Below are 18,085 nucleotides of genomic sequence, written 5' to 3'. Positions count from 1 at the left end.
CACTACCACCACCACCACCACTACCACCACCACCACCACCACCACTACCACCACTGCACCACTACTACCACCACCACCACTGCCACCACTGCCACCACTACCACCACCACTACTGCCACCACTACCACCACTGCCACTGCCACTACCACCACTGCCACCACTACTACTGCCACCTACTACCACTACTACTGCCACTACCACTACTAGTGCCACTACTACTGCCACCTACTACCACTACTACTGCCACTACTAGTGCCACTACTACCACTACTACTACAAATGATGACAATAAGAATAGGACTAACCAGTCTGATGTTCGTGTCCCTTTCAGATGACCCAGGAGCAGTATATCCTCGCGGCGCAGCCCAACCCGCTCCACCAGCGGGGGGCGTCGGTGTGCGGCGCCCAGGTTTACCCGGCAGTGGGAATCTACGGCTGGAGGAAGAGATGCTTGTACTTCTTCATCCTCCTCCTTCTCGTCACCATGATTGTCAACCTGGCCCTGACCATCTGGATCCTCAAAGTCATGAACTTCACTCGGGTAAGAGGCGCATGTATGTGTGTGTGTGTGTGTGACAGGTGTGTGTGAGATTGAGAGGTGTGTGTTCACACACTCGTGTGTATACTATAATTGCAGTTGCACAATACATCACGCGAATGCCATCCTTCTTTTTAATGTGATCCTATCCAATTAATGGCTTTGTCTATGAATTTAAAGTTGCAGTGAGTAGTAAGAAACTTCAATTGTGAAATGTTCAGCAGTGGTATTCATACATACTATATCTATTTTTCAAATTTGCTTTGATTCTTTGAGTTGTCCTTGTCAGAGATTTGTTTTTGTGCACCCATTCAAGACCACATTTCTGTAAACACTAATTTAATTCATATCCTTTTATAATATGCACTCAAATTAAATGAATTTAAAGCTCTTGTATCAACATGGGAATGTTCCGGTGTTCCTCCTGCCAGGCTGCTTCGGGTCTCCAGTGGTCCTGGTTTAGCATAGCGTTATGGTTCCCCTGCCTGCAGGTAAAGCCTGTGTTTACATTTAATTGAGATGGACCTCTGGTGGATGCGTGAATTACTCCACGTCTTTCAAGATTCAAAATGCAAGAGTAATGTAACATATTACAGAGCCTCAAAACTTTGGAAGGTAATGCTTCATTTTCTGTTTTTCTAACTGTCAACATTTTATTTCATTTTTTTTCATTTTTTGATTCACAACTTCAATCTTATGCATGAAGCTAATCAAACCCTAACATGGCGGTGGCAGCAGTGATGGAGTGAAACACAGAAATCAGCTGAATCAGTCCACATTCTTATTCATTGGCTTCTTGCTCTATTGCTTTTTACCTTGTAATTTTAACTACATACGTTTCATTATTGCTTTTGCTTCCTCGGCTGAGCCCCTTTCCTCCCTGCTTTATTTGCACCTTTTTTTTGAAAAGCACTTTGCTACCCAATGTTTTTTTTTTTTTTTTTAATGCCAGATACTGGAAGTACTTTTGATTTGACTGTTTGGGGGAGCGGTCAGTGAAGGACAAGCAGCCACTCTAGGCATGACAAACTAGTTATTTCTTTTGATCTGATACTGAACACTATAGCACTGAGTCAATGCTAGCGTCTGTATGTGTTTATTATAGCAGCCATGCATCCAATATGCCACATTGCCTTGGGGCTCAATGAGCAACACTGTGATAGCATATATGCAAATGAAGCAGGATTTGACCTCTGCAAACCTCCGGTAAAGCCTCCGCACATCACGCCTTGTGTTCCAACAAGCGGCTTCACAATATGGGGGAAAGGCAGCTAAATGTGCCTGAGGGGATGCAGCCAGCGCTGTGCGTGGAAGAGCAGAGCATATTTCAAAAGGCTATGTGGTGTGTGTATGTGTGTGAAAAGCAGAGACGGTATGAGAGGCCAGGAGTTGTGAGGAGTTATGAAGGCAGGGAGGAGAAAGGTAGAAGTGCATTAATACAAGTAAGGATGTAAATAAAGTGTGTGTGATGCAACTTTATTTATTAAAAAGACCCAAGCGGGTTTTAAAAATGCACCGATCTGGTAATCTCAAATAACTGAAATAATGTTACGTGAAGCATAAACAATGCTGTGTCCCTCGCATTATCTTGATATCCGAGTGTTTCATTAGATTCTGGTATTCATCAGTATCGTCGTCAGTGATAAGTAAAGGAGTTCAAGTCGGGTCGATTCATGGGATTACAATTGTTTGCATCCCACTCACACTCGTAGTCATCTTCAACATTGTTATGATTTCATGTTGACCACAATGCCTTCCTAATTAAAAAAGAAAGAAAAAGAAGGACCACAGTGTTGTAGAAGGCATAATGGCGATTAAAAAAAACACACGAGCTCCCTCGGGCCCTGTTTTCCCACGGCTGACGGGCTTTACGCTGCTCTTGAAATAAGTATTGCTGCAGATTAATATCCGGTGTGTCATGCTGCAACAGCATCCATTCAGCCACCCAGCTATTAATCTAGCAGTACATGGAGTAGTTTGACAAATATTTTTAAAAGAGTGACGGGCGGAGTAAAGATCAGTACGGAGAAAACAAAGCATTGCAAAACCAAAGCAGAGCAAGATGGAGACAGATTGAGATTGCTATGTAGGCCTGGAGTAAGGAACGTCGTGGGGGTGGGGGGGAGGGGGGGATGGGTTAAGGAAGAGAATAATGAGAAGAACAGAGAGGGCTGATGGGGTGAGTAAGTGTCCGTCTGCATGTGGTTTAAATATAGTGTCTGAACATCCAGGCTCAGTTTCTCCCTCCTGTCCTCGGCATCAGAGGTCCTCAGAGACCTGGAGCGGTGTCTCTCTCACTGCCTCATCGAGGAGAAGGCTGCTTATCCCTCCCCAACTGATTTTCTTCAAAGAAACCTCAATATAAAAACGGTACACTGTGTTTTTGGGCAACATGAGATATATAGAGCATATATAGAGCATTTACGAGAGAGACAATACCCCTTTATAGCTCGGCGTCTCACAAATCCCCCCAGTTATTATAACAGTGGAGATCAGCTGCTTCGTATATTATGTGACAAAAGACTGCAAGTGGTCATTTGAGCTTCAATGCATCACAGTTAACCCTCCTGTTACCTTAGGGTCAATTTGACCCCATTCAATGTTTAACCCTCCTGTTACCTTAGGGTCAATTTGACCCCATTCAATGTTTAATGTCGGTGTTTTTTCGGGTCAATTTGACCCCAGGCTGTTTTTCACTGTGTCAAACATATAAGAAATATCAACTTTTTTATATATTTAAAGGGCTATTTAGGTAGTCAACAAACAAACATAAAGTACCTCACACTTAAACTTGGAAAACAATATTAATTCTAATAATTTTCTGGAGGTTTTAATTGCTGGGGTCAAATTGACCCCAAGGGTAAAATATGTCAGTAAATATAAAGGTAACAGGAGGGTTAAACATTGAATGGGGTCAAATTGACCCGAAGGTAACAGGAGGGTTAAGATAAGTTAATATTATTACCAACCAAAAGTAGTATTCAACCCACACGGGCTGCTGCACTTGTAAACCGAGCCTGCAGTACATTCTCTATTCACACATACGGGGATTTGTGGTTCAAGATTCATCAAGAAAGTCGCATGACAACTGTATTAGCATTTCAAAGAATGTTTACAGCTGTGTTTGACTGCATTGAGCTGTAGAATAGAAAGAAGAAAAAAAATGAATATAGAAAATATCACAAGAGTATCCATTGGATACAGCTGTTATCACCAGAGGCTTGTTGGTGAACGTGGAAGTGTCAGATAAACAGCAATTGACATTATTAGAATTCCCAGTGGATCATGCACGGTGAAAAGATCCTTTTTCATTGTTGGACGACATTTCTTTCACCGCAGAAATTTTGAGCTGGGAAACACGCTTTTAACTCAAATCAATAATAGCAGCATTGATGTGCGATGATTGCTGGTATAGAGCCAACATTAACTTCCTCCTTAAGTGCCCCCTGTGTGCTCTGAGGCTATCAAGGTTATCGCAACTCAGGTGGACAAGATGTATCCTATAAAGCAAGAGCAAAATGTCCAACATGAAACAAACCAAAAATAACAACGAGTTCATATCTGTTATGACATTATTGCAATGCTCTTCAACTTGGCTGTGTTGTCCTTCTCCCTTGTTATGATTCAGTGCCCTTTTAAGAAGAGAAAGGGCAGAGCATACTCTTATCTGCAGTCTTCCGATGTGCACAACCCAGGGCCCACTCCTGCAGAATGAAAGCCCCGGTCTTGTTATCATGTATTGAGCAACATGATTAATTGAGCAAAGGTCTTTGGGGACCTCTGATGGAGCGTTCACATACAAATACCAAGAGCCAGACTCATTAACTCTCACTATCTGCTTTTTTGGGGCATGTTTGTGCTCAGCACATTATTAAGGCATTCGGATCTACTTGGAATTATTTTTTCTTACTACAATTGTTTCATCTGGGGTGTCACTCTTTTGCATCATAGCACATTTGCATAAAGTCATTTTTTCCTAATTTCTCTGCCGTTGCAATGCTTGTTGCCTTTTGAAGTCTCTGATGCCGCCGCCTCCTTGTGTAGCATATTGTTATCATAATCATCCAGCTGCTTTCCGTGTCTGCGCAGCTGTATATCTGTGTCGCAACACTTTCAGGTCTGTGCCACCCACTGCATCATTTTTGAAAGAATCCTCCAAAAAAAGAGTGTGAGATTAAACCACGCCCACTTCCATTTGTACCTTGGAAAATAATGATATGGGACACTGAATTTGATGAATTTACAGTTTATCAGAACACAAATGAGACAAGAAGGTGGCCAGATGGCGCACTCGCTGTCTTTCCGCCTCACTCCGCCGCCCCTGGCAGTTGGAGGTCTCCGACTTCGGAGACGGATCGCCATGGCTGCAACTCAAAATTCGCCAGTGCAAACGATAGGCCCCGCCCCTCCCCCGCGTCTCATCGAGTGGCTGTCCATTCATCTCCCAGGGAGGTTTCTCGCCAGCGGGGTGGAGGAACCTGTGGACCCAGCTGCCACTGGACATGTTTTATCTTCTTTTATCTCATGACCAAGATTAGTGCTAAGTGGTCAATCTCAAAATGGTCCTTCCATCATTCGGGCTGTTTTCAAACAGCAGGCGGCGTGTTGAGCCATCTGCAGCCATGACATGATGATTTTTATGATTTTCGTAAGAACTGTCAGTATGAACGGCAGCATTGATGCGTTTCATTTTTTCACATCATTTCATATTGAGCTTAAAAAACGTGTCTGAAGGACATCACAAACACTTTTTCCATTTCAAATCCGCCTATTGGGAGTTGTTGCTTCTCTGCCTCCAAAATAGCCATTTTCATTCATCACCATTCAAATCACGTCTAACCGGCTGCGATATAATGAAGGCCTTTCTCAAACTTTTGATTTTGTTGGTCTTGCCAGATGCAATTCTCATTGTAAGAGGGGAAAAAAGAGATTTACTTTTTGAAGAGACAGTTTTGGCAGTAAATTGGAGAGGAGGGACTTGTGGGGATTGGAGTTTACGTGTGTGTGTGTGTGTGTGTGCACGGCACTGCAGAGAGGCAGAGAACTGATGTGAGACAGAAAGAGAGTGACACTGAGAGAAGGTATACGTCCTTGTGCCACCAATTATTCAGTAATTGTTCATGTTGATGTGTCTGTGTTTTGTGTGTGCGCCTTTCCATGCTTGTGTGTGCGTTCCTATAAACACTTTTGTGTGTGTGTGTGTATCCCTCCCCTGAGTCCTCTGGGCTCTCACTGCAGATACATTCAATTTCAGTTGTCACTCACCAATCAGTCTGTCTAATTCCTGGACTAGACAAAGGTGTGTGTCTGTGTGTGTGTGTGTGTGTGTCACAAACTTGGCTTGTCGCGTGCTCCTCTGCATTCTGGCATAATGACCTCTCACAATATGTGCGTGGCATTTGTCGGACGCTCCTCTTGCCCACTGAAGTCACAAACCAGATGTGATCAACATTCACATTTGTATTTCCAGCACAAGTAACTCCAGTGACACAATATGTTTGTCCAAATGTCTTCAGTGTTTATGTTGGAACAGCAGAATCGGACTTCATAACAGCGTCTAAATATTGTTTCACTTTTACGTCATAACGACATCAAACTGATAATTACCACATCAGAGTGATGGACGATTAAATAGTAACAATAAAACTGCCAGATGGCTCTAATTTGTTTTAGCATTCTCTCACATAGCCACACGTTGTAAATGTTTATTGGCAATTTGTGAAGTGTGTGTTTATATTCTTAAATCCTGACTGGCCAATCAGAAGAGGCAAACAATAAACCTTATTCTTGTGGTTCTTTTGAGATAAGAATTACAGGGTGCTTTAAAGATGATTAAACAACAATTGTAAAATCAATAAAACGGCCCACATTAATTAGAAGTGAGATTATGGCTGCCTGAAAGAGGGTTCCAACACGGCGATTCAACAGGCATAAAAACAAATCATTTCAAGAGAAGCTCGTAAAACAGAGGCAGGAGAGGCTGTAGGTCATTGTCTCCTTAATGACGTCTCACCGGGTTCTCTTTAAAAGATAACTATAGTTTCATGGTGCTCTTCAATCCACTTTGAATTTTACAATGTTTCAGATGAACTGAGCTTTTTACAAGCATCTCACCACAGCCAGTGTGATTTATAATAGCACACAACAGGTCTCAAGTGACACGGCTTCTTATTAAGCACGATGCTTTCATGAACCTAGGGTACCTTGTTGAGAGGAGGCAGGTGTGTGTTTAACAGCTCCTCTGTTACCCACAATGCACACACACACACACACACACACACACACACACATATAGCAGACTCCTCCTACATGTAACTCCAGAAGAAGTTAATCACATCTTTGGCATCTTCTGCCGGAAACTAGAAACACATATTTTTCCACTATACCGTAAATAAAAAACGATTAGCACTTCAGTGGCACTTGAATGGCACTACCATATTACTTATGGTAATACTTATGGTATTACTTATTGTATTACTTATGGTATTACTTACTTATGGATTACTTATGGTATTACTTCTGGTATTAATTATGGATTACTTACTTATGGTATTACTTACTTATGGATTACTTATGGTATTACTTACTCATGGTATTACTTCTGGTATTACTTATGGTATTACTTATGATTATTACTTATGGTATTACTTATGGTATTACTTATGGTATTACTTATGGTATTACTGTTATTGTTACTATTATTACGGTATTACGATTATTACTTATGGTATTACTTACGGTATTACTTATGGTTATTACCTATGGTGTTACTTATGGTATTACTGATATATTACTTATGGTATTACCTATGATTACTTATTGATTATTACTTATGGTATTACTTATGGTATTACTTATATGGTGTTACTATGGTATTACTTATGGTATTACTTATGGCAATTTATGGTATTACTTATGGTATTACTATGGTATTACTTACTTGTTACTTATGGTATTACTTATGGTATTACTTATGGTATTACCTATGGTATTACTTATGGTATTACTTATGGTATTACTTACGGTATTACTTATGGTATTACCTATGGTATTACTTATGGTATTACTTATGGTATTACTTACGGTATTACCAATGGTATTACTTATGGTATTACTTACGGTATAACTTACGGTATTACCAATGGTATTACTTATGGTATTACATATTATATTACTTATGATACTTTTGTAGTTTGGCTTTCTTGAAGAAATGCTACTTTCTTAAATCTTGTTATTCTGATGGTTCAATGCACTTCTTGTAAGTGGCTTTGGATAAAAGCATCAGCTAAGTGACATGTCATGTAATAAGCGTGGATGTTTGCCTCTATATGTTCCTTTTCTTTCACTTTGATTACACTTTTAATCGTTTAAATTCATCTATGAATGTAATAAAACACTTTTAGTACACGATATGTTCAAATTAAATTACACTAAATTGCTGTCAATTTTCACTGAAAACTCACCACGACCTTCAACATTATACATGTCATTATTTAAATAAACACTCACCCATCTGTTTCAAAACAATGTATCAGAACATCAAGGTCATTTAATTCAACGCATTTTACATAATCTGAGATGTAAATAACGATATTTTACTGTTTTATTACCAAAGAGATTAAATAGAAAAGAGTGAGCAGGAAGATCCAGCTTTCTCTGTGTTGAGCAGTGACGCTCAGCTGTTTAGCAGACAATTTAAATTGGTCATTTCCTTCAGGCAAAGAGGGCGATAGGTATAAGATCTCAATTAGCGGAAAGGTGCTGTCACAGCTGCTCTTGTGATTTATGTTTTAGAGATATGAGTCTTGTTTTATTTTCGTTTTATCTCTGCCGGATATAGCTTCATGTTTCTGAACAAATAAACTGATCTGTGCAAAAGAGAGAGAGAGGGAGAGAGACAGAGAGAGAGAGAGAAGTGAAGGAGACGAGCAGGGAGGATGGTGAATGATGCATGAAAGAAGACTGATAGGAGGAAAAGAGGGAGAAGGAGTGATGGGATGGAGTGTGTGTGTGTTTGTGTGTGGTTTAAATAGAGTGTCCCATCATCCACGCTCAGCTTCTCCCTCATGTCCTCTGCATCTGGGGTCCTCGGGGACTTGAAGAGGTGTCTGTTTCACTGCCTCGTGGAGTGGAAGTGAGTGGATGAAGGGTTGGCGGAGACGGGCGGAGTGTGGAGTTTAATGTTTGTCTGTGTGAGTGTTACAGTGTTCATCGAGGTGCCGTCGCCTTCACTATCTCCGAGTTCAAACCTTATGTCTGAGCTCTTGTTTTGTTGCGTCTATACGTCGGTTCGCTCGTGTTTTAAATGGTCGAACGTATGACATCATTGATACATACGTGTATATTCAAGTGTCAAAGTTGTATTTTAAATGTAAACATACCGTAATGTCTGTTTTAAGCATGATATGCATCATAATAATAGATCTCATATAACCAAACATGTCACCTCCACTGCATTCATTATGTTAAAGGGAATGACAGATATGGGATAGGTGTGTTTCTTTGTTTGTTTGTGTTCCAAGGATTGTTTTCTTTGTTTGTGTCGAATCACAAATATGTTTTTAAGTCAGTGTAAGGAGGCGGTCCGGGTGGAGGAAAAAAGAAAGACATTGATTTCAATACAATGAGAGTTTTAACTCTCGTCGTTGGAAACACTTAAAGGCTTACAATGTTCTTAACCTTAACATACCTGAAAAGTATTTTTGTCGCGTTTTTGTGTAATTTTTTTTCTAATTGCTAACATGAACCACGTGTTTAAACCTGTGATCGCAACCAGAGGTAAACATATGTTTCCGTCGAAACATAATTAAGAAGGCAGTTTAGGAAAGTAATTTAACTGGAGACAGGGTTGGTTCAGCATGTGTGTGTGTGTGTGTGTGTGTGTGAGGGTAAATGTGCTGTTAAATGCAGGATGAGCAAACCTGCTGTACTCAGCTCCTCGTCTAGACCAGCCACCGTCATTATGGCTGTTCACACCTGCACTGTGTAATTTATCTCACACACACACACACACACACATTTTTCTCACTTTGTCAGTAACAGTGCTGACCTCAGGTAATGGGAGAGTCCAGCGTGAAATACTCTGTCCTCCTGTGTCACAGGAGCGCCACACACACACACACACACACACACACACACAAAGTGGAAAGGGGTTAATGTGACGTATCCATCAGACTTAGTGCTGACACACCTGATGTTAATCGCTTGAATGGACAGTGCAGCCACACACCCATTCACACACAGACACACTCACACAGAAAAAAAGATCTTTATATATATATATATATATATATATATTGTACATGTCAAGATCAGTTAATATAGTTGACAACTTAATAGTGCCTTGATACCATTCTTATAGCTAAATCCATATGGTACTTAAAAGATGAAAATAAGTCATCTCACATGATACATACCTCTTAAGTGTGCTTATAGTTCAATACAATTTCACCTCAGAGGGGGACTGTATTTCATTTGAAACAAATAATCTGACTAATAAGTCAAACCATATGAAATACTGCAGAATGGTCATGTGGGATGATGTTTTTACAAGAAGGTACAGTAGGCTGTTGGAGACCAAACTAATGAGAAGTACCACAGGTATTGAGATTTTTTTTTTTTAAACGTTAGTGTATTTCAGGTGAAGCTCTGACTTTGTAAAATCAATATACATATATGTGTGTGGCTCCAAAACAATATGTGTTATTACTGTGAGCTTTAGGCCCAGCATACAGGTGATATGCTGTCATCAATGGTGTCTCTACTTTAAGGTGGAGGAGAAGAGCAACGTGTTAATGAGCTAGTCTTCATAATGGTTGTGTTTGGAAGCATGCAGGTATGCAAATATGCATGCAAAATATGCATGTTCACTGACTTCAGAGGGTGGCAGCCATCTTTGAAAGCCCCATGGCGGCTTTGCAACGTATGAAACGTCAAACCAAAAGGTTCACAGTCAAAGTTCCAAGTTTGACCTATAAATGTAATGTTCTCCGCGTCAGGCCAAAACCACCACAATCGATGAATGTATATCACCAAAGATAAAAGAAAAGAAAAAAAGGAAAAACAGCGGTCTCTTAAATAACCACCTTAAATCTCTGTGTGCACCAAACAAAGATGCTTTTCACGAGTCGGCAACATTTTCCGTTTAAACTCACCGAGAGGGGCAAGAACTTTAACATTTAATCACTTTGATGTGTATTTTTATGCATCGACCCAAGGGTATTTTCTTGAGCGTGCGTAAGACGACCAAGTAGTGTCTGTGCAAATATGTGACACTTAAATCTGAATCAGTCAGCACTTCAGTCCCATTATTTCCAGTGGCAATGTGTCAAAAAATTAGAAATAAGAAACACCCACACAGCTGACCCGTTGGCATTGTTTGTACAGCTTTATAAGCTATAAGCTCTCTTTCTATCTGTGTGTGTGTGTGTGTGTGTGTGTTCCATCTTCCGTGTAAGTGTGTCTGAAAATAATATCCATCAGTCAGCAGTTTTAGCCTTGTTATCTCTCCTGGCACTCTATCCGAGGTATAAACAATGATAAATAATGAACACACACTCCTCTTATAGGAGTGAGTGTGTGTATGTCTGTGGGTGTCTGTGTGTGTGTGTGGGGGGTGTATGCTTGTTGGAACAGACTTTATATACTCTGTGTTTAGATGATCAAATGGAATATTTGTTTGCGTGAGTGTCTTGAGGGATCCGTGCTCTCTCGTGTGTGTTTGTGCACTGCTGAGGTTTCACGAGACACGAGGCCTCAAAGAAAACCAAATCGCTCCCACTACAAACATCGCTGCGTGGGCCTATTCCTTGCACGGGCGTATACGGCTTTTTCTCCACATTCATATTGTGGTATTGATGTAGAAAATGATTGCAGTTGAAGACCAGAAAACGTGTGAACACTCCAGTGCATGTGCGCTGGGATGGCCTTTTGACCGAAGTTACACACGATAAAGCCTCGCGGTTTTCCTCAAAGAGCCGTTTAGCGATGACCCGCAGTTCAAAGCATTCGGCTGTCACTCTGATTCTCTTAGAGGACCCAGGTAAATAGTTCAGTCAGCGAAACAGCAACACGCGTCAGTCTCTAACCTCTTTAAGCTTCCATTCTGCTGCAGCCCATGACACGTGTGAATCCGTGTGAAATGGCGGTGTGTTGTGTGAGGCTGTGTGAGCTTGGTACTGGGCACAGATTGCCAAAACGGAAGCTATATAGATATAGATTTTTTTTACAATACCTTTACATGGTAAACTAGAATAGGCACTCGGTAGAGCGCATACCTTCGCATATCACAAGATTGGGCATTGAATTATGAACATTTTGGCCATGACCTTGACCTTGACCTTTGACCCGATTGATCCCAAAATCTAATCAACTGGTCCCCGGATAATAACCAATCATCCCACCAAATTTCATGCGATTCGGTTCAATACTTTTTGAGTTCTGCGAATAACACGCATACAAATAAATAAATAAATACACGACGATCAAAACATTACCTTCCGCATTTTCAATGCGAAGGTAATAAATATCATTTTAATTTTAATCATCAATGTATTTCAGGGCACTACTGTCTGCTGACATGTTGATTTTGTGTTTTCCAAAGCAAAAGCCTGTGTAATATTTGTGAGACGCGTACAGGTGTTAAAGTTCAGAGCTTCACAGACCAAAACACAGGTCTGCATTCATAACGCATTGTAATAAGCATGTTGCTTGTAAAACATCTTTTACCATTTGTTATGGACGGGATGACCAGTCCATTCACTTGTCTGTCGCCTCATTCAAAGGCCGTCTAAAATCTCCCATTCATGGAAGCAGAAACCACGTTGTTGATTGATCGAACTTTCATTGTTCAAATCACAACTCGAAACCCACCTGTTCAAAACTGCTTTTAATGTGTGATTGTGTGCTCTCTACGTTCTTATTTGCTTTTATCGTTTGTTTTTATTGTAATTTTAGTTATTTGTGTTGCATAGCTTTAGGATATTTTAACTATGTGTTGTAAAGCGTCTTTGAGTATTTTGAAAAGCGCTATAGAAATGTAATGTATTATTATTATTATTATTATTGTGTTACCACCATCTCCACCACCACCACCACCTGCTGCTGCTGCTGCCAGTGTTTTGGTGTATGTGATGATGTGGCAGGCAGCAGCGGCCCCTCTTCTTTTCCCACCACCTGCCCTTGCAAAAAATGTTTTACCCTCGGCAAACTCCGGCTCAAACCGGTATGGCACAGCAGTCGTTCAGTGAAACATTTATATTCCTTATTGTTGGAGCAGCGCGTTAATGCATCACCAGGAACAATTGATACGTCAACAGTACTGTGTGTTGCTTCCAGCGTATATATCAACACTGCAAAAGTAGATGACCTCTCCGGCTTCAGATGAAGCCATCTGAAACCTACATTGAGCTTAAGTCTTTTGATGGTTTGGACAGCCATTCCACATCAGATGTATTCCATGAAGAGTTAAACGATCCATTCTGTGTTCCATTGTGCATTAAATGATTTCTCGAGGAGATGAAACACTTAACGATCCCCGTGGGGAGATTGGATCGCTGCAGCGGCAAATAAGATACCGCAAAGGAAAAGAGCAGATTATAAATAAGAATAGAGCAAATGAGGTGATATGAGACATAGCAAGGCTGAGAATTGCAACGCTACAACATATTTAGTGCAGTCGAATACTAAATTAATTACCGCGTGGAATAAACAATGAATTAATGAACAACATTCTATTGAAAATAATTTGCAGTAGGACTTAACTCACGGTAGTTTCTATCAGTAACACGGATTTACAGAATAGAGAGGAAAGGATCGCAACCAAGGAATCAGTGTGAGCTGAAGGGGAGAATTCATTGGGCCACGGTAATGGACCACACGTTAATGTTACAAACCAGTGCGTTCCCGCTGTATAAGCCTTCATCCAGTTCACTGAATTGCTTGCATGGTTAGGAAAGAAGCATGTTCTCTAATAACTGTGTTGTAACACTTGTGTGGCATTAATGTGGTGTCAGTTAAATGTAGTTACTGAGTGTCAGTCCATGGAGCACAACAATGTGACTAGATTTACATCAGTAATACCTTACCTTCCATAACATCCTTTAACATGTACATCTTGCAGGTTTTAATAGGTGTAGTGGCCATTTTTCCAATAAATCAAATAAAACTAGAATTAAAAATGCCACTGATACACTGTGGGTTTTTTGAGTTGACGCAGCCAAAAGAAAGTAATGTCCATTTCCGTAATCCACTATTCTTATAATTTATTTACTTAACAAACAAGCAAACAAACAAAATGTTGACACTGCCTCTTGTGTGCTGATAAAAAAAACATCGGTGCATGCTGGTCCTGTGCCTACCCGCACCTACATATAACCACAGGTGCCCAGTGTCACCCAATCAGTGAACCAATCAAAAACTAAATATATTTAAACAAAAATCACAATAAATTAAACTAAACTAAAAAGATCATGAGAAAAAACTCTAACACATCAAAATATAACCTAATTAAGCAATGATTAATTTTTTTTTATTTATTATTAATCTCTTTATTTGTCAGGGACAAAGCAGCGCACATTATTACACAGAGTGTACATGTGATACAGAAGGTTTCTAGCCAATTGGCTAATTTGCAACCCCAGTCCCTGGTCAGGCCTTTCTAAAACAAAACAAAACAAAACAGGAACAAGAAACATGTCTAGATCTAAAACTAATCTAAAAGTGGTGTATGTGTGCAGACAGCTCTCCATACACAGAGAAGACCTGACAAAACATCCATGCATAGACTGAGTGTTCATACACCTAACCATACACATCATAAGATAATAAGATATATACAAGAGCAACACAGGCAGTAGATCCTCTAAACTAAACACAGTCAAATACAATACAATAAAACCCATACAATACAATAAAAACCCATTAAATTGAGTGTGTGCGTGTGTGTGTGTGTGCAGTAATCAATATTACTTTACAATAAAACCAAACACAAATGTCAAAAATAAATAGCTCCAACAGAAGGTTGTACCTGTTATTTTAGGGACTAATCCGACAGCAAAACCCAAGTCCTATTTTCAATTGTTGCGAGGAGGCAACGTCAAAATTGGTGCAAATAGCTTAACACAAACCATAAACTGTATGCAAGCTAAAAGTTGATAGAACGCCTGAAATCTCACCCCACTACCCCACTCATGTGCCTCCTGGTGTGTTCTGTCTAGCTCATGGTAACTCCAGTTGGTATCCTGCTAAAGTCACCACACGGATTAAAAACACGCTAATGACTTTGGGTTATTTGATTCATGAAAGCGTTGAAAAAAACACATCCCACCTTGAGGGGCAAAACACAAAAGCAGCTGCAAAACACGTCACTCTCAGTGAAAGCGACTGCAAAGAGTCGCCCCAGGGTGCTGAGACTTCCTCCGTCTGATCAGGACCTGTGTTAGACACACACCTCACACACACTTCAATAAATGAGGTTGGATTAGATCTTTCTGGGTATTTCCAGATACCAAACAATAATGGACTCGCATCTGGATCAGTCTGAAAACGTGATCTCTTGTAAAGAATGGCCCAAAGCATTCAACACGGAATATCTGAAAGGGAATCTGAAAAAAAGCATTTTCCTTTTAACCTGATCCATCATTGAAAACACTTTCTTTCAATAATTCATGTTGAGTATAATTTGTCTTTTGTGTTTACCTGCAGCGTGAAAAGTGTCTCACTAACATTGAGCTGTGATGCGATCCATTATCTGTTGACCCTGACTCGCATAAAAGTAGGACATGTAAACAATGTGCTGTTTGAATCAGGCATTCTCATCAATACTTTCAAAAGAATTGTTGATTCTCCTTTACTGAAGCTTTTGGAAACTATTTGAAACTCGTTAATGTGCTGTGATACAATACATATTTGGGACTTCTAAGGTACATTAATGTGTTAGCCCACTTGCATAACCTGCACTTTGACACTTATTTCATGTCTCTCATTCATGTTGTCTTTTTATTTCTTTCTTTATTCTTGTGCAATGAAGGGATTTTACAGGATGAGCCTTGAAACTACTTATTTCATGATCTCTCATTCATTTTGTCTTTTTATTTATTTCTTTATTCTTGTGCAATGAAGTGATTTTACAGGATGAGCCTTGAAACTACTTTGGCATTATGACTTTTTATTTATTTTTTATTTACATGAAGATTTTCTCTTTGTCTTTGATTTTCTTGAATGACGATGGAATGTTTTCTGCTTGCTACCTTGGCCGAGTCACACTGTTGCCGCCCAGGTGTTTTAATGAAGGACACTTCTATATAAAAGACTTCTCTTAAAGTTTTAGAAACTAAGAGCTTCCGGTGTAGTTTTATGAGTTTGGAGGTTAAACAAAGGAACATATGAACAATTTATTAAGAGTTTTAAAGGATCTCTCTAGTTTGATAGAGAGGAGGCTTTACATGACAACTGTTTATATCCAACACGATTATCACCATGACCGGAAAGTCTTATAGATTACTCGTCAACCCTTTCTCATCAACTTGTCACTGAAAGTCCACTAATTTACTTTATAAATCCATAAAGTCACTGCAGAACGCCCGCAAATTGATTAAAAATAACAGTTTTATGTTTGTTTACACGATTTAAGGAGATACAATAAGGATTTAGTGACACCAAATGGCACAAATATAACTTGTTGTCCAACAGTATGAGGAAACATTGTAATTAACACTTCTTTTGGCTTTAGACCTCTATTTCACCATCAACTTAAGACACATAACTCACCAGCACACACACACACACACACACACACACACGTCCTGTCTTTCCCAGTTCAATATCAGACATGATGGTCAAAACTGGTGTTGATTCACACCCACTGCTCTGAAATGTGTGTAAATAGAGGACACTGGGTTGATGGGTAGGTGTGTGTGTGTGTGTGTGTGTGTGTGTGTGTATGTATATATATATATATACACATATATATATACAGGACTGTCTCAGAAAATTATAATATTGTGATGAAGTTCTTTATTTTCTGTAATGCAATTAAAAAAACAAAAATGTCATGCATTCTGGATTCATTACAAATCAACTGAAATATTGCAAGCCTTTTATTCTGATTTATTGCTGATTATGGCTTACAGCTTAAGAAAACTCAAATATCCTATCTCTAAATATTAGAATATCATGAAAAAGTATACTAGTAGGGTATTAAACAAATCACTTGAATTGTCTAATTAACTCAAACACCTGCAAGGGTTTCCTGAGCCTTGACAAACACTCAGCTGTTATAAATCTTTTTTACTTGGTCTGAGGAAATATTAAAATTTTATGAGATAGGATTTTAGAGTTTTCTTAAGCTGTAAGCCATAATCAGCAATATTAAAAGAATAAAAGGCTTGCAATATTTCAGTTGATTTGTAATGAATCCAGAATGCATGACATTTTTGTTTTTTTAATTGCATTACAGAAAATAAAGAACTTTATCACAATATTCTAATTTTCTGAGACAGTCCTGTACATATATATATATATATATATATATATATATGTATACAGTATATCACACACACATAGACACAACAATGTTAGCACACACGTTATAATATGTATTGCAATGGGACTAACAATAGAGTAGCAATGGATATACGTAATAAGAAAAAATGAATAAACCCACGGCTGGTAGTCAAGCGAGTCCATGACAGCAGGTGCAACAATGTCCTAGTGAACAAATGGATAGACTGTATTTACCAGTATATTCCAACTTCATGCTTAAAATCCTTGTTAGCGTCTATAAAAAAATAATAACCAGAGTGATTCATTACTTGTCATAAAGGGAAGCTGCATTTCTTTATTACAGTACTTTATGTGTGGCGTGTTGGAGGAGGCAAAGCAACGCCTCACAAAACCCTTCTGTCCTTTAGAAGATGAAGCAGGATGTAATTGCGAGCTTGGCTAAATGGGCGACTTGGTAGTAAAGAGCCACAGTGGTGATGTTAAACACAGCGCGTGTGCTCGTTAATCTGGCACTGCACAATAGAGACTCATTGTTGTGGCATCTTACACCGGGAGAAAATGTGCTGTTGCCATGCACGCATTGTTTATTTTATATTCAGATCGAAGTATATACAGAAATACACACAAGCACCGGAAACAAAGATGACGTTCCCTTCCATATGTAAGACAAAAGCATCGGCTGCGGTCGCCATCATTGAGAGTGATTATATACTCTCGCCTTCTGTTGTCTGTTCCTTCATCCTATTGTATTCTTCATCTCTCCTCGTGCACACACTGCCCCCCTCTTTCCCTCATTGCCTCATCTCACTCTTTCCTCCTCTCCTCTCATCACTTTCCTTCCTTCCCCCTTTTTTCCCCTTTCTCTCGCGCTTCCTTCTCTTCCGGGGCCCCCATGGCAGATTCTCCTCGCCTTTCATGCTTAATTTTTTCATGCCTTTTATCCCTTCTACCCTCAACAATGTGGAAAATGTGTGTGTGTGTGTGTGTGTGTGTGTGTATGTGTGATAGATTGCCAGACTTCCTGCCTGTAAACAGAGGGGATCA

General features: G+C 39.7%; 1 protein-coding gene across 1 annotated transcript in view; it reads left to right on the top strand.

The window, feature by feature from the left end:
- Positions 1-328: 328 nt before the first annotated feature.
- Positions 329-18,085, top strand: part of LOC130190455 (zeta-sarcoglycan) — a 153,722-nt gene continuing 135,965 nt past the window's right edge. Inside the window, exon 1 of the mRNA XM_056409879.1 lies at positions 329-541. Coding sequence (XP_056265854.1) covers positions 332-541 — 210 coding nt within the window. The 5' untranslated portion in view covers positions 329-331. The remainder of the gene's footprint in view (positions 542-18,085) is intronic.

This window comes from Pseudoliparis swirei, chromosome 24 (genome assembly GCF_029220125.1).
Source record: "Pseudoliparis swirei isolate HS2019 ecotype Mariana Trench chromosome 24, NWPU_hadal_v1, whole genome shotgun sequence".
NCBI classification, from domain to species: Eukaryota; Metazoa; Chordata; class Actinopteri; order Perciformes; family Liparidae; genus Pseudoliparis; species Pseudoliparis swirei.
Note: the sequence above shows the minus strand (reverse complement) of the source record. Positions and strands in the feature narration are given on the sequence as shown.